Below are 21,261 nucleotides of genomic sequence, written 5' to 3' on the forward strand. Positions count from 1 at the left end.
AAGAGGTCAACATGTTTCTTTTGGCAACTTTTAAGCCAAAAATGCACAAATTTAAAATGTATATTTAATAAAAATTTTAAAACATATTGTAGATTGCTGGGTCAAAACCCCTTAAAAGGAATTTAGATTTCCTTTATTTAATCATTTAATCTCAATATTCACTTTAAAAGTACATTATGTAATATATATTACAATACCAACATATCAAACATGGGCCACTAAGCTGCTGACTTTTCCACTGCAATTAAATCAACAAAAGTGATGCATTGTATTGGACATTTTATTTAAAAAAAAAACTGTTTGTACAAATATGTCACTTGATTTGACAGTGGATTCAAAATGCTTTGTGAATCCTGTTACTGTATGTTTCTAAACTCTGTCAGTTTCAAAGACAGCAACCGCAAAGTCAACTTATCCACAATTTTCAAATAAATCTACTTCAACAAGACTTTATTCTGTTTAATCCATATTCCTTTCTTTTCCTGAATCATTAAAATGTGATATTTACATGTATGAATGTAAATTACCTGCTTCGTCTGTGGCAGAGTGGCTGCTCAGCAGTGGATTATGATCCAGCTGTACAAGAAAATCATTTTTCCTCTGTGTAATGTTTACCACACTACACTAATATTTAAAAACCCTGAACAACTCGTGAAACTGCACTGAGGTTCGAATAAAGCTCAGTGGAATGAAGTTAATCGAGGATAAAAATAATACATAACATCTGTTCAAAATTTCAAGCGAACACACCAAAGCAGAAATTTGTTAAACACTGCCACATAACGTGTTCGCAATGCCTCTTGGATATGCCCAGCACTTTGACAGTCTGGGTCTCAGACTGTGAGATTCTTCAGCATCTGTTTCACTCTTTTTTTTTTTTTTCCAGCATATCCAATCCAAGAAACTCACCCTTAAACCATTGCAAACCAGTACTTGAGGCCCTTTTACCAAAACCAATTCCTCCACAGAAACATAATACGGACAGCCATAATTTCCTAAATGGCATTCAGGAGTTGCAGATCACTGATGGTAAGGGCACTTGAGGTTGTGGGAAGCTACGAGGAGACCTGTGACGTCAAAAGCAGGGCGATCTTCAGAGCACCGTCCTATCCTCTCCGCTCCCAGAACTGAACGAGAGCAGGGAGGTGGCCATGACACACAGGTAAAACGGCTTCCACCTCTTTCTGTGATGCAATTAGTGTGAAAATTGTGATGGGGAGAACAAAGGTAGTGGGCAACAACAGTTGGGTGTTCAGTGATGGGAAGGGAGCGATCAGTCCCCGAGAGTCTGAGCTCTAATCAGGTCTCTGTGAGTCAGGGCCATGTCACATGCTGGATCTTTTTCTTCACCTCTGGTGACTTCGGTGTAACCTGAAGTGATGAAAGATGAAACAAGTATTATAAATACATTGATATCAATGATTTATTAAATGATGGATTCATAATAATTTGCTATTGGAAGTTTTCTCTTTTGCACAGAATCAAAAGATTTAACCTCTAATTACAATATGATTAATACAAGCAACATAATGTTTTGTGTTGCTTGTAATAATTATATAGACAAGATTGACAAATATGCACATTTTCCTTGTATACCGCAGTAAATTTGAGTACAGCGCATAACTGAAGTGACAGAAAAGGTTCCTACCGAGCTGTTTGCTTCTCGTTTGAGGTTTGCGGGGTCAGTGCTGCGATGAATGGATGAGGAAGAGGTGTTGCCTGATAGTTTGCGGATGGGGTTGGACAGGTTTCCTGCTGGAGGAGGTTTTAACCTGTCAGTGATCCCTGTTGACACTGTGCTACTTCCCTCTGGTTTCCTCACTTTGAGCGGGCCAGAATGAGAGGAACTGCCATCAAACACGATCAGAGGCCTTTTCCTATTGTGGTCGTTACTCGAACTACAAATTACCAAACAATAATAACAACAATAATCAGTTTTTTACATTCAAATGGATTAAACTCATGTTGAAAGTAAGAGGCTCTATTTCCATGCAGGTGTGCAACAATAGGAGACACACTGAGATTATTCCCACGTCTGTGCCGCTTTGGTATTTTGGAGACTTGCAGCATGTTAAAGTGGGAGGAGGGGTCAGTTGCCAAACCAGTAACACACTGCAGTCTTAGTGCCAAGAATGACTGTTTCATACTGTCTGCTGCCCACCTGCTTGGAACAGGTCAACAGCACAGCACACCTGTGTTCTGCATTATTTTTATCACTTGAGTTGATGCAGGCACACCCACATAAATCCGTCTAAATTAAGCACCAACATCTTTATTCATGTTTTTGCTCGTCTCTTTCACATTCATTCTGCATTCTTCAACCAGCAGACGCGATCTCACAAAGAAAACAACTTCTTTTTTTATGATTACGGCATTAATGAGAGTGACACAGAATAAAGAGTCATGGGTGATTCTGTGAGGATCTTTGTAACTTCTTCCCTCATTTTAAAAGACTGAAAAGTATCATAACCATAATCTTCAATTCCTATATAATTTGCAGCTTGTATTACTGTCTATAAGACAGTAAGGGTATCTCACCAAACCAAATTCCTATCAGCTATGTTAAAATGGCAATAAAATATTCCTGAGTCTTGAATCTTGAGCTTGTAGCCTATCGCTCCCCTTTACACTGGTAACTCTCCAGCCATCTGAACACTAGCAGGGACCTCTGGACTACACGTAAGATCCCTACCAACCCTTTACATGCACACAATAGACAGAAATGGCATGCAACAAAAAGTAATCAGGTTTACAAAACTGTGCACACTTTTATGTGCACACAATTTCCCCTTTATAAATCAGCTTGAAAATGTGTGCACATGGATGATCCTCATAATCCACTCACTAAACTTCCACAATTAACTTATAACTAATTACTAAGGAACCATAATTCCTCAATGCGAGACCCTCTTGAATATTAATATACACATTGTTCCCTGGGTAAGATGGCAGCGGATTACTGTGAAGTGGGTAGGCGCGCACGGAGTTTGGCCGTCACTGCAGCGTCTCCAGTGCTTTACCTGCCCTTTTTGCCCCTGGTAGCATGACCTTGAGTTCACTGAACTTGATGAAATATGTGTGTTAAAACATAATTTCAAAATCTACCAATGCACTGTTCTCCAGTTGTATAAAGTTATTTGATACAGTCTCTGATTTTTTAGATAGATGGGATAGTGAATCAGGACCTTTAAAAAGGCATTTGAGCTGATGTGCCCCACAAGTGATCTCGACTGAGTGTGGGCATTATATGCCCCGACACACTGCCTTGTGCTGCTTAGAACTGTGAACGTGGTGATGAGCGAGCAGCTGATGGAAGCACCGCAGTCAGCTGCAGAACAGACTATGACCAACAGTTCAGTAATAAATCACAGATGTTAGTGATTATGATTTTGGTTGGGACAGAAAAATTGGTTTCTAACAACAAGCACAAACACAATATAACACTGCTGGCCTGAATAGAGTGATGAGGGAAATATATTAATCATGACGTAAAATAAAAAGTATAAAAAGGACCATCTGTTTCACCAGTTTCTACAGTCTCACACATTCGCTCGTCAAGTTTGTTTTTATCAGTCCCAACTTTCCATAAAAAAAATGGCAAATTTGTGCATACACAACGAATAAGGCCCATCCTTAGTTAAACTTAATGCTTTTTTTTTTGGTCAGGCCCAAGTACAGTCTGGAGTACCACATTTTCAGTAACAACAGAGATATGTGTGCCTCTGAGGATCAACATGGTATGACAGATAATCCAGTATCTCACCAGAATGGCTGATTTATGCTGAACCATGGGATATGGTTTGTGAATATACTGGTTTTACGTGTTGGTATCGCTCTGAAGTGCTGAGATCACAATAATGCTAACTGCCTGCCAATTAATACACAGTAATGTTCATGCTGAAATCTCCCTTTTGTGGTATATGTTACCCGTCTGACCTGTGACCGGCCGGTGTCTGCCTCCCTCGGCTCTTCTCCACCCTCCTTCCCCAGCGGCTGTTGGGCAAAGTCCTCTGCGGCAGCGGGATGACATGCCGGAGGTAGAGGTCTGTGAGCCGGTCCCGACTCCCACAGTCTCTGGTACTGACATTTTTCTGATTCAGACACAAAGTACTGTCAGTTCACCTTGTCCGACATGACAAACATTAATCAGCGTCTGATGCTCAGAAACCTGCTGCAGGTTTAGCCGGCATGCTAACATTATGGTATTCTTCATTTATCTCCACAGTGAACGACACTTCCCACGATTTTCCCGGAGCTTTCACTCACCTCACTTAAAATGAGCTGCATAAAGTCTTGAGACAACAGCTCAGGGTGCAGTAACAGATCCACATTCGAGGAACAAACAGCCTTTCCATCTTGCCCCGTGGAAGTCGCCATACTGGATGCTCATCCGTTCCCGACATGCCCCGCGTCACAACAACACGACCGGAGGTGGAGGAAGGGGGGTGGGGGGGGGTGGGGTGGGGGGTATGTGCTACCGGTATAGAGCTCCATAATGACACTTGTAAAAAAAAAAAAAAAAAAAAATTGTCTTTCTCCGTATGAACAGCCTCTGTATGGACTTGTACTGTCTGAATGTAAGCCATATTGATTTGCTATATTGATTTGTATTGACTTGTATTCTGTGTGCTCAGCATGTGTTGTGTATATTTGTATGTGGAAAAATTAATTAGCTTTTATCGGGTTGTTTTTGTTTGTTGTCGGGCCCTTGTTGTCGCCCCTTAACGTATCTTAATGTATGTTATTTGTATATTTACACTTTATACTCACGGAGACAAGCTCAATAGAAATGCAGAAAGTACTCACTACATGGCGGATTTAACACATTAAAAGTGTAGACCAAAGGATTCCCAGTTAAAATAAATGTCTTTGACTTGAGAACACATGTTGCACCTATTAGCATATTCTGCCTATATGTTATTTTTTAAATAATTAGGAAACATTTAAAAAATCATACTAACTGCATATTTACTTAGAATCAGAGCCAGGAAAACGTTATTGTCTATCACAAGGCGATGGAACTTCGACTTTGACCTAAAATCATACCTGTACTATATTTTTATATGTGTGTTTGCATACACATAGAATTAATTGCAGTTTGGCTTTTTGCAAGTAGCTTGTTTATGTTAATGGAGGGTGGTGTGAAAGACTTTTTAAATAGATTTGTTCTGGCCAGAGAGTTTTTATTAACAGTGGAATAAGGCAGTCAAATGGGTTATGAAGGAGGTGTGAAAAACCTTGTGTGATGAGAGTTGTTTTACATCTAACTGCTTGGGTGTAGAGATCAGGAGTGCGTCGTGCCAGTTAACTTACTTGCATCACTTCCATGAGCTGGGAAAATGCATGCTGCTTGTAGAAGGAGACAGGGTTCGAGAGGCAAGTTACACCCTGGACACCGGTCTATCGCAGGGCTGACATCGTGATGAGCAACCGTTCACACTCACATTCCTATATGCCTTCGGACTCTGGGGGGAAACTGGAGTACCCACAGAACTGGAGTTCCAACCCAGAACCTTCATTGCTGTGAGGTGACAGTGCCAACCACTGCACCACCGTACCACCCTCCTCAAAAACTTGCCCTTTTTAATCCAGGGGTTCAAAAAGTGGGTGAACAGCATCAGCAGATGTTAAGCCTTCTCCTCCCACACATCCTCTTTGGTTTTGCAGATGTTCAGCTCCAAAGAAATCGAATGATCGAAGAAGTGAATGTTGTTCACTCAGCCAAATATGAAGTGTTTTATTTCTGATGTTCTTGCATAGCTCAGTATAGGTAATGTGTGTCATATAAAATATAATCTTAAATATGTTGTCTTCTACAGCCCGAGACCTCTATGTCTGAAAAAATATTCAGGACCTCAGAAATTTGCATGGTGGCTTATCTTTATTAAATAAAAATGGCTACAATTATAAAAAATAAAACCCAGAATAAAACCCAGAATTGTCCTTTCATGTTATGCCAGGTTGATGTTTTCCAGATGTAAAAGAAAGAAGACTATTTGTGGTACTTCTGTCTTGATTGGAGTCATGCTCAGGACTTTGAAATAAATTCAAACAAAGATTTTGGAAGCTGAACGGTCTCAGCACATGTCACATAATCACAATGTCCCGGGTTCAATTCCGGCCAGCGCCCTTTGTTGCATGTATTCGCTTTGGATAAAAGGATCTGCCAAATTAGTAAATGTAATGTCATGCCACTCCTCTCTCTCATATTTCCTTTCTGCCTCTTTAATGGTGACTGCTAAATAAAGGCAAAAAAAAATCTGCGAAAAATAGTCTTTACAAAAAATCAGAAATGATGTCAAAAGAGCTGTTTACTAAATGATTTTGAAGAGGCTCGTTTCAATCAGTTGCATGTCACATGAAAACAAGAAGAACCTCTTTTTAATCACGTACTGATTTAACCATTGCTGGATCCACCTAACAGATAGGCATTGTCACCTGACAGGGATAAATATCTATCATAATGTATCATAATAATATCTATATTCATCGCAAGTTAGAAGAGAAGACTTTCAGATGAATAGCAAAACGTCTTCAATCAGAACTCTTGTACGGTGATTAGGATTTAACTTTTTTTTAGATAAGAGGACAGCAGACTTTCAGAACAACTAGGGGCCCCACGCATAACAGTGAGGAATTGTATTAAACTGGCCCTGGTTTACAGACAACAGACATCACATGGCCCCACTTCTGCATGAGCTTGCTGCAAAACAACATGGACCCACATTTTCTTCATTGGAAGTACCTGGGAACATATTGTTTATTAAAATGATTATTAATAACACTAGGTCTAATTTGCCTAGTAATCCTAGTTTCCAAATTCATATGAAAGCTTCTTTCTAACCAGAACCATGGCCCTGAGCCAATACGGATTGAGCCTGTTTGGGTAACTATTGCAATGACTTATTTTCAATGTATTTCATGCTTCTTTAAAGCACTCTGACTTGCCTTGTTGATGAATGGTTCTATATAAATAACCTTTTCTTAAGGGGAGGTGTGTTGGCACGGCCCCGGATCAAAAAAAAAGAAAAAGGTTCTCTCTCCTGACGTCTTTGGAAACAAATTACTTGTTAGATCCAACCCTAAGTCAAGTGATTAAGTTAGGGCAGTAATGTGATGTAGAAGTAAACATGAGATCTAAATTAAGATAGACCATGGGTTGGTTGTCACGTTGCTGACACGTGTAAATGTATAGAGTGTAAATGAATGTTTCATTATTTAATCATTATATAATAATAATAATAATAATAATTCATTATTTATCTTTGCCTGTCTTTAGTTTTCTAGACAAAACAGTATTGGAAAGGGATTTTTGATTTATATGCAACATAGAAATGTTTTGCTGCACCTCTTTGTAATCAATAAAATTATAATAATATAGGTACAAAACATTTACTTTTTACACTAATAGCATTTACAATAATACAGGATCAGTTCCTCTAAAATTTGTACTTTACACAAACTATGTATATATATATATATATATATACACACACATACGTATTTATTTATTTTAATTAAAAAAAATTTTTTTATTAATTTCGTTTTACACATTATGTCTATTTAACTTCTCTTCAAGGTAAAAATCACAATGTCTGCAGAATAATTACCTCAGGCAACAGGTGAGCTGGAGGAGTGTACTTGATTTGTGCTATTTGTTTTCTCTCTGTGGTCTAGAAATTACAGTCAGTGTTTTGCTAATATATCTCAAAATTGAGACCACGTTTCCCTTTGTTTGTCAAAACCACGTTGCTGTACCTCGGGTTTAGTAATCTTGTTTCCGACCTCTGGATCACAGTCAAGATCTTTGATTTGTTCAGCAATTCAAACTGAATGAATTAACGAATTTAGTCTTCTAACGAGGCTGAGAATTCAGTGACAAATGGAGCTAACTTAATTTGTAATGAAAGAACAGCTGTATCTTTCTGTTTTATGCTACACAGCTCCTCTATTTGGCTGAGGCTGCCAGAATAATCAAATCTTCCTGCTTTATAGCATCTATAAAATATCCCCAAATTAATGCAGTAATGATTTATCAATGATTAAATGCCACACACAATTAAAGATACTGCCCACAGTCTAAATGACATTTACCAATTGTATGGTTAATGCAGTGTATAGACATCTTTAGTAACTCGGCAACATATTTCCTTTATCATGCTGTGTTTTTCAATGTGTTTTTCATTCAAACACTCCAGTCTATTAGTGTAATTTCATTTCAAAACTATATTTATTTAGGTAGTTTCTTCATTCAAGTAACATTTACAGCTGAATAACTGACACTCTCCTTTGATGACACACATGGTCCAACGTAACAGTTTTTAACTAATAAAAGTTTTTGTTTTTGCACAAATTTCATTAAAATCAGTTTTTCAAAAAGCTGTCAGACTTTCCTCTGAGAACATCACTGAACATTAATACCATGTATATATATTTTTTTTTTTTAGTTTGTTTTTGTGAAACTCATCACATAACTAACAACTGAATAATTATCACGACTACTACTCAAAGACTGAACATTAAGTTTACAGTCTGAAGCAACAGAATAACACTGATGAACCACTTGAGGGGACAAAATATGAAACAAAGAAGTAAATGGACAGTGGAGGTTATGAAACTGTTGGAATGGCAGTAAGTTTCAGAGGCCATTAAGGCCATGAAGTTAAGTCAACCACTGTATATTGAAACCGAAAGTTCAATAGTGATCTTTCGCACTAAATAATCTCACCACAAGTTCCATTCAGTAGCTACTCTGGAGCTTTTGACTGTGTCAAATGACCTTCCTCACCAGATGGAGTTGCCATAGAACTGTCGATGTTCATATTTACATTTCTCTGAGCACTCACATCATCCACTTTGCCTTAAAGTTGAGACTGAAGGTTCACTCTTGTGGTGAGATTATATGAACAACCAGTATATTCTTTTAAGATGAACTTTAGTGGCCTCTCATTGCTTGTTAAGAGGAAGATTATGAGTTAAAAAACAGTTGATAGCAGTGTTAAAAGCTGCTGGTTTGTGCATCTATCCAACTGGTCCTCCTTGTTTCACACAGCTGATTGAGTCTCACTGCACACATAAATGTTACTGGGCCTCACTCTCCTGCGGCTCCTGCCTGGCGCTTTGGGACACAGTCTGCAGCTTTTGGGAATGAACTCCTGACAGGCCTCCCTGAACTTTCTGATCCTCCAGCAGTAGATGACGGGGTTAAAGACTGTCTTCAGGTAGCTGAGCCACAGAGCGCCTATACTGATCGGGTAGAAGACCGAGCTGTAGTAGAACTGCCGGCTGAACACGGCCAGCAGGCTGACAACAGTGTGCGGCAACCAGCACACTGAGAAACCAACAAAGAGGATGAGGATGGTAGTGAAGGCTCGTGTCTTGAAGCTCATGTCCACTTTGACCTGAGGGGGGCGCTGCAGCCCAGTAAGTCTCATTTTGCTGACTTGGTTGAGAGCTGGCAGACAGGAATGCTCACTGGTGTGGTTGTGGATGCGCAGGGTGTTGCGACGCACCGTGTTCAGGATGCACATGTAAGAGTACAACATGACAGTAAATGGTACAAAGAATACTGCAACTGCTAAGAGCACTGTGTATCCACGGTCTGCCAGAGACTCACTATATCCCAGTACACACTGCGGCGCCCAGGCACCGCCAATACCTGCCGCACCAGTCCTCCACCCGACCACAGATGGCAGGGACACACACAGGCTCAGCACCCATGAACCTGCAATCAGCAGTTTAGCTCTGTGTGGGGTCAGCTTGTCCTGCCGCTGCACAATGATGAGGAATCGGTCCACACTGATTATGAGGAGGATGGACACCCCCTCCAAGACGAACAGCCAGTACAGCATGATGGAGGCTCGGCAGAACCCGCTCCCAAAGCTCCAGTCAGCTGTGGCCACAGTGACTGCAGTGAAGGGCATGCAGAGCAGAGAGAGCATAATGTCCGAAAAGGCCAACGTAGCGAGGAGGAGATTGATAGCAGAACGCATGGCAGGTTTCTGGTAAACAATCAGACACACAATTGCGTTGCCGAGGAAACCAATAGTAATCATGAAGATCATTATGGCTGCCAGGGTCACACGCAGAGTGACTGATATGAGAGGAGTCGCAGCTTCCGATGGCAGGCTTTCTGCTGTTTCCTCCACATTGTCCGGCTCCATGAAGTCACACTCCTCCAGCAGGCTTTCATTACAAAAAGCCATAGCAGCGATTATCAGGGGATATCAACCCGAGAGAAGCTGTGCATGGCTGATTATTATTGTGGTACACATATTACGTTGTTTTTGACCAGTTGGTCTTCCATGGTGAAATCTGAGAGAGAAACAGAAGAATATCCACATAAGGCTTTTTCAAGAATATTTAGTGTAACAGCAAGAACACCTTTAACTTTCAGGAAATGAACAGGATGGATGTCGACGTGAATTAACAGTGCATTAAATTTATGTGCTGTCTGTCTTGAAGAGCTGCAGTAAATATGGCATAACCATAAAAAAAAAAAAAACGGAGTGTCTCATTAGATAGTCAGATGAGTTCAGCTGCTCAGTGATCTATTACTCAGTGACAGTTATAAATATGAATCAGAGGGAGGAGGAATGACGTCCCTGTGATGCTGAGGGAGTTTTGCACAACATACGGCCAACCCACAGACACACCACACTGAGAGATATAGTCACAAAGGACAGAGATGTGTTGTCACTGGCCTGAACGAGGTTAATGTTTAACAACTGAGCTGTAATGTTTCCCACATGAATAGAAATACACACATTTACACAACACAAATACAGTAGAGTACACACCCATGGTATGATTGCCTGTCTTCCCTTCACTTCAGACTCTGATGCAACCTTGGCAAAACAGAGAGGCATCTTCAGGACACGCAGGACAAGTCCGTTGCTATGGTTTCCACCTCCTGCTCCTAGTGGTGGAACAGTGCAAGTGTTAAAAGTGTGCAGAGGTTATTCTGGTGTTCAGGTCTCAGAGACAGTCCTCCCAGATGGATCTGTACTTAGGAGCTGGGAGACAAGGAGACCCAGTCAGAGTTTTGATCCTCCATGTTTAACGCCTGTACAACTTACAGTGTTAATACCTAGTTGTAGCAGGTATTTCAACATGCAGACATCTTGACTTTTAATAGCAAGAAAAGCACAAGTACTAACAATAACAATGACTCCGTTCTATTCAATTGTCTCAATAAGCCATGGCAGTGTGACAGTGAGTCAACATGAACACCAGGACCCTGAATATGAAGCAGCTAAAACAAATTACTCTAACATGTGAAAATGTCTTCCATGAGAGAATAATATGGATTCAGTGATTGTGCTGTGTAGTGTTCAAGGGTCAGAGTCTTACTATAATGTCTTATATACCCATAAAAAAAAGTAGAATGTTACCCAAATACATGCTGATTCATCCGAGCCGGTAGAAGGGAATGATCTTAAAAGGGAAGGATCTTTTCAGTGATTGTAGCTACATTCTTGCACAAAATCCCTTACAGGCCACTGAATAGCATTGCTGGTTGTTGCCAAGGTAACAGGGTCACCAGTTCCATGGCAACAAGCAGCCTGTACTCTCATCCCCTTTACAAGTGTCTATGACAAAATATTTTCTGTGTCACATGCTTTAACACTTATGACTCAGGACATAGGACTTACACTCACAGTCAGATACTCCTGTACATTTTTTTTTTCAAACACACTTAGACACATAATACAGTTTCACGTCATCGCCCTTTGATATAATCAATAAAGCATGTAGGCATTTGTTAAGTCAAATGAAGGAATAAATCAGCTAGGTAAAGAAAGAACAAAACAAAAATGAGGGCAAAAGTATGAGATAGTAATCCAAAACGAATATCTACATGATAACAAATCTACACATTTTGAATTCTAATACATTTACTATTCGAAATTATTGAGTAGGTGCAAATTATTTCCAACTGATAATGAGCTGATTTGCACTGCAGGGGGCTCCTAGCTGCTTATTTCAACAAAAAATATGTGATTTTACTCAGCTCCTGTTCAGCCCAGGGACTGACTGAACAGGTAGCTAATGAGACTGGTGTGACAATACAATAACAGATCAATATTACAGCCTGAGGAAATCTAAATGAAAAAAAAATAAAAAATTTATGATGAAGATGAATTTAAACAGGCCTTTATCCAGATACAGTTATAATACATTTTATAAGATTAGATGATAGTATCAGCACCTCCATGTAGACTGTTACTGTTTCACAGTGTAGTATGTGTATATGTGCGACACCAGAACCTATTTTTTCCTGTAGTGATAATTCATGGATTACATTTGGTGACAATGAGGAGTTTTTACAAAGCCTGTACACAGTGTTCTCACGTTTACATTTGAGCTTGTTTCACTAGCACTCTCGTGTTTCACTACTCTCTCTGAGCCTGTCCGCATCACTAATCAAGGCAAAACAGGTCGATGCAAAATTTCAGATACATGACAGGCATCAAAGACAAAATGCCTGATTTTTTTTTCTCTCCATTGGGAAATCAGAGCAATAAATCAATGCATCATTGAGCATTAACCCGACATGAGTAGGCCTTACCTTGACCGTCGCATTTGACAGCAGCAGGTTTTATACTCGTCTTTTGTCGAGCCAATCAGCTGGGTGAGCGTGCTGCTCTCCCTCTGCATGCAGTGGTTTTCCTTAAATATCCCACTTTGAACGTTTCACTGCCGTATCGATCGCCATCGTGCCGCCTGCGGATGATGCTGACGCCATAGAGCAGGTGGTCGCTGATTTAAAGGAGCAGTGTGGCAAAAAAAAAGAAAGAAGAAAAGACAGGTAATCCATATGGTGTTACTCTTTGGTGCTAAAATATCTGCACTGTAAAAACTGCTTCTCACCTTATACTGTTAAATTTAATTTCGCAAAAAACATATGACAACGACATCAAAACAAATGATGACAATAACAGATTATTGACAATTTACATACAAAGCAGGACAAACATCAGTACACTACTGAAAACTAAAAAACTGGTGGGTTAAAAAATAATCCAACCTTAACAGAACATGCACGGGTTTGGTTTGGGTTTTGCCATTTATCCAAGAATGCTGTTGATCATTTGACCCAACCTGGTGAACTCTATCTATGTTTTCATATTTAATAATATTAATACTACTACTACTACCACTAATAATAATTATTATTATATTAAGAATTATTACTGTTGTGTACTCAGTAATGATTGAATGAATAAATAATTTCCCATAATAATACAAACACACTAGACGCCACTGTAAATGTGCATTCAAATCTGCCATTTTTTTCCCTGCCAAAAAGTGTTGTTATACATGAATACAAATGTATATTTATATACACTCAACCTCCTGCTAGAGAAACTCCCAGGTGGGGAGGCAATGCTTGGTGTAACTGATGTCAAACACGAACAAAGCTTTGAAACAAGAATCTACAGCCACCAGCGAAGAGTCTGTTTGGATGGCGTGACCTGAAATAACAGTGAAGGCCTGGCACATCATCATCTCATCATCTCATCATCTCATCATCTCATCATCTCTCTAAACATCTCTGTTTAGTGAATACATGACAGTGTTTGGAAGCATTCATGACTACACAGGACATAATGAATATCCATGGTGCTAATTTGAAGGATTGTAGATAAAATACCAGACAAATTTAGCCACCACTAACTTCAGTCATGCCCCTTGTATTTAAGAGCATTAGGCAGTGCTATCAGAAAAATCAACTCCAAATCAAATAGTTGGCCACTGAAGTCCAGTAATCACTACAGGGTTTTCTGTGGAGGTAATTTAGGGTCAGAATGTTTGAAAGCAAAAAATAACAAACCTTGAATGTAAAACTAAACCCATTAATGAGAAAAATTAAACTGTAAATGACACAAACAACAACAGCAGTGTCTGAAGAAATGATATGGGCCCGCAAGCACCACCTGTTAGAACAGACCTAACAGACCCCTTCACTTTCTTCACATTTTGTTATGTTGCAGCCTTATGCTAAAATTGTTTACATTCATTTTTTTCCCTCAGTCTACACGTAGTATCCCATAATGACAAAGTCAAAACTAAAAGAATTTTGGACATTTTTGCAAATTTATTAAAAGGAAATAATAAGAATTCAGACCTTTTACTCAGCACTTAGTTGAGGCAGCTTTGGCACAAATTACAGTCTCATGTCTTCTTGGGTATGACACAAAAACCTTTGCACACCTGGATTTGGTCATTTTCTGCCATTCTTCTGTGCAGATGCTCTCAAGCTCTGCCAGGTTGGATGGGGACTGTGAGTACAAATCCATTTTCAGGTCTCTCCAGAGATGTTTGATTGGGTTCAAGTCAGGTGTGGCTGGGCCACTGTAGACAATTACAGTTGTTCCTAAGCCACTCCTGCGTTGTCTTGGCAATGTGCTTAGGGTCACTGACCTGTTGGAAGGTGAACATTTGGCCCAGTCTTAGGTGTTTACAGACAACAATGTGTTTACAGAAACTTTTGAGTGCATTATTTGTGAAGATCCACATTAAGAAAAAACACATACACAGTATGTAGGTAATTGTAGGTTTTGGATGCTGATAAATTTCACAAACAGCAATTTAAATTTTCATATTTACAACATTTTTAAAAAAAAAATGCTAAAATCCAACCTCACAGGCCTAATATGGAATCTGTAAAATAGTAATATTTAATTGACATGGGATCAGTAAATATGCATGAATTATTTTCTCCAGGAGATGGCAGCATTGTACCTTTTATATGCACTTGGCACTTGTGGTGGTATGTTTTGGTATTTATAGGTATAGGTTTAAGGTTTTTTTCTTTTGTTATGTTTTTTAATTCAGTGTTATTTAAAGTTGCAGTGCCTCTTTTTGGAGCACCAGATATCAATGATAATAATAAATAGTTACAAACAAGTATACTGATATTCCTCCACAGATAATTAATTTAATTTAATTAATTTATAAAGAAAATCTGTTGTATTTTCAATGTTCACACACTTACAATTCATTCACACACTTAGTATGCAGGCTGGGATTCTTTTCGTGGGCATGCTTGTCTAAATTGGCATCATGCCCATGTGTTGAACATGCCCATCAAACGAGTTCCACTCCACCGGTCTGGCACATGCATGCTCGTCACGTTCAGTGGCACCCACACAACAAGCTTGCTAGTGAGAGAATTCATTTCCCTGTCCATTATTCCACAGATGTTTGCTTTAATTTCTTCCTGATGGAGAGACTTTGGTACTCCATCAAAGCAAACACAGTCAAAGAGAAAAATGTTCACCACGAAATCAGAATATTCAGATGAGAGGAGAGGAGAGAACCCACGCATGTAACAATATTGACTGAGCCGTGTACAGATAATTGTGTTACATTTAGAGGGGAAAAGACACACATTTTAATATAGTCACGTGCAAACGAAACAGCTCTGACATTACATCCACCTCTAATGCGTATTTTGGGTTCTTTTATTCATGCACGCCCATTCTTCTGACTCCAGGTATATAGTTATGTGTCTCACAAGGTTCGATTCACACTGAGGAGGCCATGATGTGTTAATCAGTGTTAGACTTTAGTGGTTAGCCAATCTCCGCTATGTGAAAATAATTAACACCAAACAGTGGGGACTGATAATGTGCAAACCACAGTAAAAATAGTTCCAGATGAAGACTTTTCTGTTGTTAAATAATTTGTTGAAAGAGTTCAGGTGTGTGTCTATTGTATGTGACCGTGCCTGAGCTGCGAGACACAAACAGCAATCATTAAGGGAGGGATTATCAAGCAATAATTGCTTTATGTAATGTACTTCTGAAAAGGGCTTTAAGAGCAATTATGAGCAATTATATTAGCAGTTGTTATGGGAGGAGGTAATAACATCTTTAGTGTGTAGCTGCAAACAGCCACTGTTTCAGTGATGCAAAAAAAAAACAATTATCACTCAATTTTAATAGAACACACGTGTACAAGCAAAAACCAACACAGACGCATGCTGCACTCTGATGTGAGCGGAGATGTTTCTGAAGTGTTTTTGGGGCTCAGGTTTGGATACTTTGGGTACTGTAACACCATCAGATCGTAGCTTCACATCCCAGCATTGATATTCAGAAAAGGCACCTAGCAACGTGTGATGACAAAACCCCTTTAAAGGGCTTCTTATCCCCCACCAATTCCAGCCTTATCTCTCATCTTTACATCACTAAGCTTTGAGGGGATCACACTGCAATCCTGGAAGCTTAGGTTTTCCCTCCCTTTTTATCAGTTGACTTTTGCAGCTCGATGGGAATACATCATGTGAAGAGCCATCAGTGGGTGATGACAGTGAGCTGTGGTACCACCTGTCCAGCTCTATGTGATACTATTGTGATATTACTGCGAGCGCATAGAAGTCTTCCATTGCATTAACATTGTGTTCTGTCCAATATCTCGACTCTGATTGGTTTGATTGACATACACGGAAAGCTGCGTATGTCTTTTATCATTTTCACATTAAAGTCACCTGATGTTGAGGAGCTCAGCGCATCTCTCCAAAGGAAGCAATAATCAGTCAATAAAAGTCAGTAACAAGTGTTTTTTTTCTGTATCATCATTGCCTGGTGAAAACATTGTTTCTGTAAAATGTCAACTTGGCTGGAGCTAAGAAGTACACCTCAGTTTCCAGTGTCTTTGAGGTCACCTATATGAGTTCAAACAATAACAGCAGAATCCTCTCAGATTTTACCATCGACGTGTCCTTGTCATATCTACTTGTGTCCTTTCAGTCTCTTTGAAGATCGAAAACTGACCTGGAGTGACCACAGCTGTATTGGCTAATGTGTAAAGACCCATTCAAACTGCCCACTCATACAGGAAGACTGCTATTTATAACCACGAGGCCCAAGTTTCCTTTAAATGCTGCCAATGTTCATCGAAGACACACACACACCTTGCACACTTTCTGACATGTTTGTGTGACTGCCTACATGTGTTTTAATAGTAGGCATTATAGGATGCATGTTGCTCCAATGAGGATAGAAATCCACAAGAACAATTTAATCATGAATCCGATTAAGAGTGACAGAGTTACCTCAAATGTGTGTGCCAGTCACCCATTTGTTTTCATAAGACCGGATGCCAAAAATACATACACAAATTGTAATTACAAGTGTAGCAGTTGCAGTAATGCATTAACTTCCAGGTTTATGTTTATTCCTCAGTTTTCTGTCTGGTTTGTCAGCAGCTGCTGTAGCCTACCAGCAGACCTTTGACCTTCCTCCCAGTTTCACTGCAACTACAGCTTCTCCTTGACTCTTTCTCTGACTCCTGCTATTGTTATCAATGAGATTTTTGTTCTGTAACATCAGCACATGTATGTTTCTGTGTGCATTTATTATTGTGCATTGTTGTGTGTTTGTGGGCACGGATCAGAGACGGAGAGAAGAAACACAGATTGTTTTTCATAGCCAGCGTCCCAAGCTTTCTGCTGCCTATCTGCCAAACCCATCATCTGTGGCAAAAGATCTGCTGCCTCGTGTCACTCCATCTCGCTGTCACCTTGGCAACCGCTGCCGAGGTGAACTGCCAGCTGGGATAGCCGACCTCTGTTGGCTGCGTTCCACAGAGCTGCAGTCCACAGCACTGCCACAGGATGTATGTGGTTGGACTGATATGCAGTATAGCACACAGAAATGGAAAAATTTAATTTCAAAAACAGGCTTATGTGATGCGTCGATCACTTTCAGTAGTCAACATAGTTTCATACAAGTGGGAGATATAAAAACTGAGTAATGGCGTTGTTTAGTGACAGAATTTTGGTTTATGTTACAGTACATATTGGGTTGAGTTCACATAATCAAGCTGCTCGGGCGGCAACTAGTAAATATTAGAATTTTTGAAGAATCTGCCACTTATTTTTTCAATTTGTTGTTTTGTCTGTAAAATGACAGAAAATAGTGAAAATGCCTTTTGTAATTCTCCACAGCTGAAGTGAACTATCAAATATGGCAACGAAAATCATCATATCTTTGCATCAGAGAGTACAGAACCAGCAAAAGTTTAGCGTCTTTGATTAAACAATTGATCGACTATCAGAGTCGCTGTCAAGGACTTCTCCGTCAATCAACGAATCGATTAACTGACAAGTCTTGTGTTTGTGTGTGTGGGTGTGGGTGTGGGTGTGTGTGTGTGGGGAACTAGTAATGATGGCCATCTCACATATATGAACACAATTTTCCCTTATGTCAGATTTATTAAATAATTAGTCTATTCCATGAAAATAAACACAGTGGAAAAAATAAATAGTCCAAATCATCACACGAGAATACACAGCAGACTTACTTGTACATTAACTCAAGGGAATGTTTTTGCTAATTTCAAAAAAAGAAGAGGATGTTTCCTATGAAGGAAAACACAATACTGGAATCATTTCTGCTCTTTGAGCATCTTAAACTGTGTCACAACATAAATCCACTGACACACAACACAAATGTGAGAAACACCTTTAAAGGAAGATAAATTATTGCTTATTAAAAAACAACTTAATGCTGAATAAAGCCCATTAAATCAATGACTTCCATTTAAAAAAAAAGAAAGAAAAAAAAGTAGGTTACAGCCCGGTCTAAGCCTGAGGGACATTAAAATCTGCAGCATTACAAGGGAACTTATATTATTAACAGCACAGAGAGATGTAAATAGCTTTGCCTGTTTGAACTTCTTGGCTTTAAAGCGTTTGCTTTTTCTCTGTAAGCTGTGATCTTTCAGTGAAAATTGCCTTTAGAAGACTTAAAAATTGTTTTCTATTCAAATTTCAGCTAAGATTTTAATTTTCTGTCCCAAAGGCTGATTCATATAGTGCAGAAAAATACTCGACAATGCATAAAAGTAGACATCTGTCCTGCTCTGAAATGCACACACACTGGATAACATTATTGTGGATCAACGGACATATGTACTGTAAGAAAAGTTAACCAAATATTCTAGTCATTCGGGGAAACGTCTCTCTAAAAATCTATTCAAACACCTCACGTTGGTCAGATTTCTCTTCCGTCATTTCGTTTCAGTTATTTTCACGTGTCGCTGTACATCCTCTTGCAGTCTATGGAGGGTGACGGTGTATCAGGACCCATGCTTCCCACCTGTGAGTATGTGTCCTCCGGGGTACGTGGGAGTCCAGGTGGCGTCATGCGCTTCTCTTTCTGCCTGCGGTTGCAGAACCAGACCCTGACCACCTCCTTCTCCAGCTGCAGAGTGTCCGCCAGAGAGTTGATCTCCTGCGCGGAGGGTTTGGGACACTTGAGGAAGTGGCTCTCCAACGCGCCTTTTACGCTCACCTCGATGGATGTGCGCTTTTTCCTCTTCCTGCCCTGGGTGGCGATCTTATCGATGCTGGTCGGGCTCCCGGTCGTGGAGTCGGCCTCCTCCAGCCATTTGTTGAGCAGAGGTTTCAGCTTGCACATGTTCTTAAAGCTCAGCTGAAGCGCTTCGAACCTGCAGATGGTGGTCTGTGAGAACACGTTGCCGTACAGGGTGCCCAAAGCTAAGCCCACGTCTGCCTGTGTGAAACCCAGCTTGATCCGCCGCTGTTTGAACTGTTTGGCGAAATGCTCCAAGTCATCGGACGTCGGGGTGTCCTCGTCTGAGTGTGGCTCATGGTTCACACCGTGATGCTGGTGAAGGTGCGTGTGGTGATTGTGGTGGTGATGGTGATGATGCTGGCTGCCGTGGTCCAGCTCTGGGGACTCCCCGCGCACGAGCCCTGGGTGCATGAGGCTCTGTCCGGCGTGTGAGCTGAGCATCCCGTTGACTGTAAACCCGCCTGGTTGGGAGTAAATGAGGGACTGCTGCTGCTGCTGTTGCTGCCCCTCTGTGATGCTGATGTGCGCTGCGGAGGTGCCTCCCCAACTCCCCGGGTGCGATTGATGGGGTCCCAGATGTGGGGACCTGTGGTGCAGAGCGGAGCCTGAGTGGAGGTCCTCCCTGCCGCCGTTTCTCTTCACCTCTTGCGGCTGGGAGCTGGGGGGCCACGGAGAACCGGCCTCGACTGCTGCCACCGCGGCTGCGGCTGCTGCGGCTGCTGCGTGAGGCAACGATGTCATCCACTGGTGAGCATGGCTTAGCATGTGCCCCCCGTTGCTTGCCACCATGGCTCCCTGCATGAAGTCACTCTGCACCATCTTAACTGAAGGGTCCCCTCTGTATCCACTAGAAACCGTGGTCACAGCGGTGCTGCCCGGCTGCATGCCACCACCCCTCCGATCAGAGTGAAGGACCGGCCCGGATAAAATCCTGCTGCTGGCTAGGTATGGACTTGAGGTGGCTGTTGCCATCCCCCAAAGCATATATCGTTATTTGTATTTCTCTCTTCTGATGTTTGATTAAAGTCCCACTTTATTCTAATCCATAGCCTAAATAAAGTCAGTCTATATCAGCATGAGCGAAATTTTTTTTTTTGCGCTAGTAGTAAAAAAAAAAAGTGTCAAATCACTCCATGGAGGCTTAGGTGATAATTTTAGTTACATTGAAGCTTGTGCGTGCTCAGACATGTGTGGCAAAACATACTTTGTTGCGCAGTCCTGTGCGACAAAAAGATAGTTTTCAAAACTTTTGTCTGTCCCGTGAGCTCCGCCGTGCGTAATCCACAGACCTGATGATATAGAACACCTTCTTTGCTCCGTGACAAACCGAGGAGCTGTTAGACCGCTCACGTGTAGCTCGGTTCTCTGATATTTGGGTTTTGAATGCGATAAAAATGAGAATGACAAAAAAAAAACTTTAAAGCCTCTGTGGTCCTCTCAGTTGTTTCTCTCTCTATCCATCTGCTCTATCCGGTGCGTCCTCTACGGAGCGAAGGAGACGAGCATGTGTTTACGTTGTGCCAAGGCTGCGTATACCCCCTCCATCTCCATCCAATTACAACTGGAAGACTCTGCAAAGCTCCCGCTGATTGGACGCACAGCCGGAGATGAGCTAGTGCGTCTCGCAGTGCAGCCTCGGGTGCACAAAGTTCTTGCTGCAGGAAAAAAAAAGCAACAGTATGCTCGAAAATATTACAATAGAAAAAAAATGACGCACACTGAATACTCTGGCTGTGGCTTTAAGCACGCGCAAAGCATGAATTATCTGAGAATAAGGAGTAGGAAAGCGTGCAACAAAACGCCTTCTCAAATAGCCTATAAAATATCGAATGTATTATTTATTATTATTAGCCTAATATTGTTTACTATTAATATTGTACTTCTTTAACCAATTCTGAGATTATAAAGTCATTAAAGTTTGTTAAAATAA

General features: G+C 40.6%; 3 protein-coding genes across 3 annotated transcripts in view; all 3 read right to left on the reverse strand.

The window, feature by feature from the left end:
* Positions 1–34: 34 nt before the first annotated feature.
* Positions 35–4,383, reverse strand: cunh2orf49 (chromosome unknown C2orf49 homolog). The gene is made up of 4 exons (XM_022740667.1): positions 4,267–4,383; positions 3,937–4,091; positions 1,649–1,898; positions 35–1,371 (listed from the first exon to the last, which is right to left on the reverse strand). Exons 1-4 carry the CDS (start codon positions 4,375–4,377, stop codon positions 1,315–1,317), a joined length of 573 nt encoding a protein of 190 aa, XP_022596388.1. The 5' UTR covers positions 4,378–4,383; the 3' UTR covers positions 35–1,314.
* Positions 4,384–8,217: 3,834 nt separating this feature from the next.
* The window catches only part of gpr45 (G protein-coupled receptor 45), a 31,913-nt gene continuing 18,869 nt past the window's right edge, over positions 8,218–21,261 (reverse strand). Inside the window, exons 2-4 of the mRNA XM_022740706.1 lie at positions 12,572–12,762; positions 10,800–10,918; positions 8,218–10,314 (exon numbers count right to left, since the gene is read on the reverse strand). Of these exons, the coding sequence (XP_022596427.1) occupies positions 9,045–10,205 (1,161 nt within the window). The 5' untranslated portion in view covers positions 10,206–10,314; positions 10,800–10,918; positions 12,572–12,762 and the 3' untranslated portion in view covers positions 8,218–9,044. The remainder of the gene's footprint in view (positions 10,315–10,799; positions 10,919–12,571; positions 12,763–21,261) is intronic.
* On the reverse strand, positions 18,216–20,820 carry pou3f3 (POU class 3 homeobox 3). Its single transcript, XM_022740705.1, has one exon. It carries the CDS (start codon positions 20,313–20,315, stop codon positions 19,044–19,046), a length of 1,272 nt encoding a protein of 423 aa, XP_022596426.1. The 5' UTR covers positions 20,316–20,820; the 3' UTR covers positions 18,216–19,043.

The sequence above is a fragment of the Seriola dumerili genome, unplaced genomic scaffold, assembly GCF_002260705.1.
Source record: "Seriola dumerili isolate Sdu_G_001 unplaced genomic scaffold, Sdu_1.0 BDQW01000052.1, whole genome shotgun sequence".
Taxonomy (NCBI): Eukaryota; Metazoa; Chordata; class Actinopteri; order Carangiformes; family Carangidae; genus Seriola; species Seriola dumerili.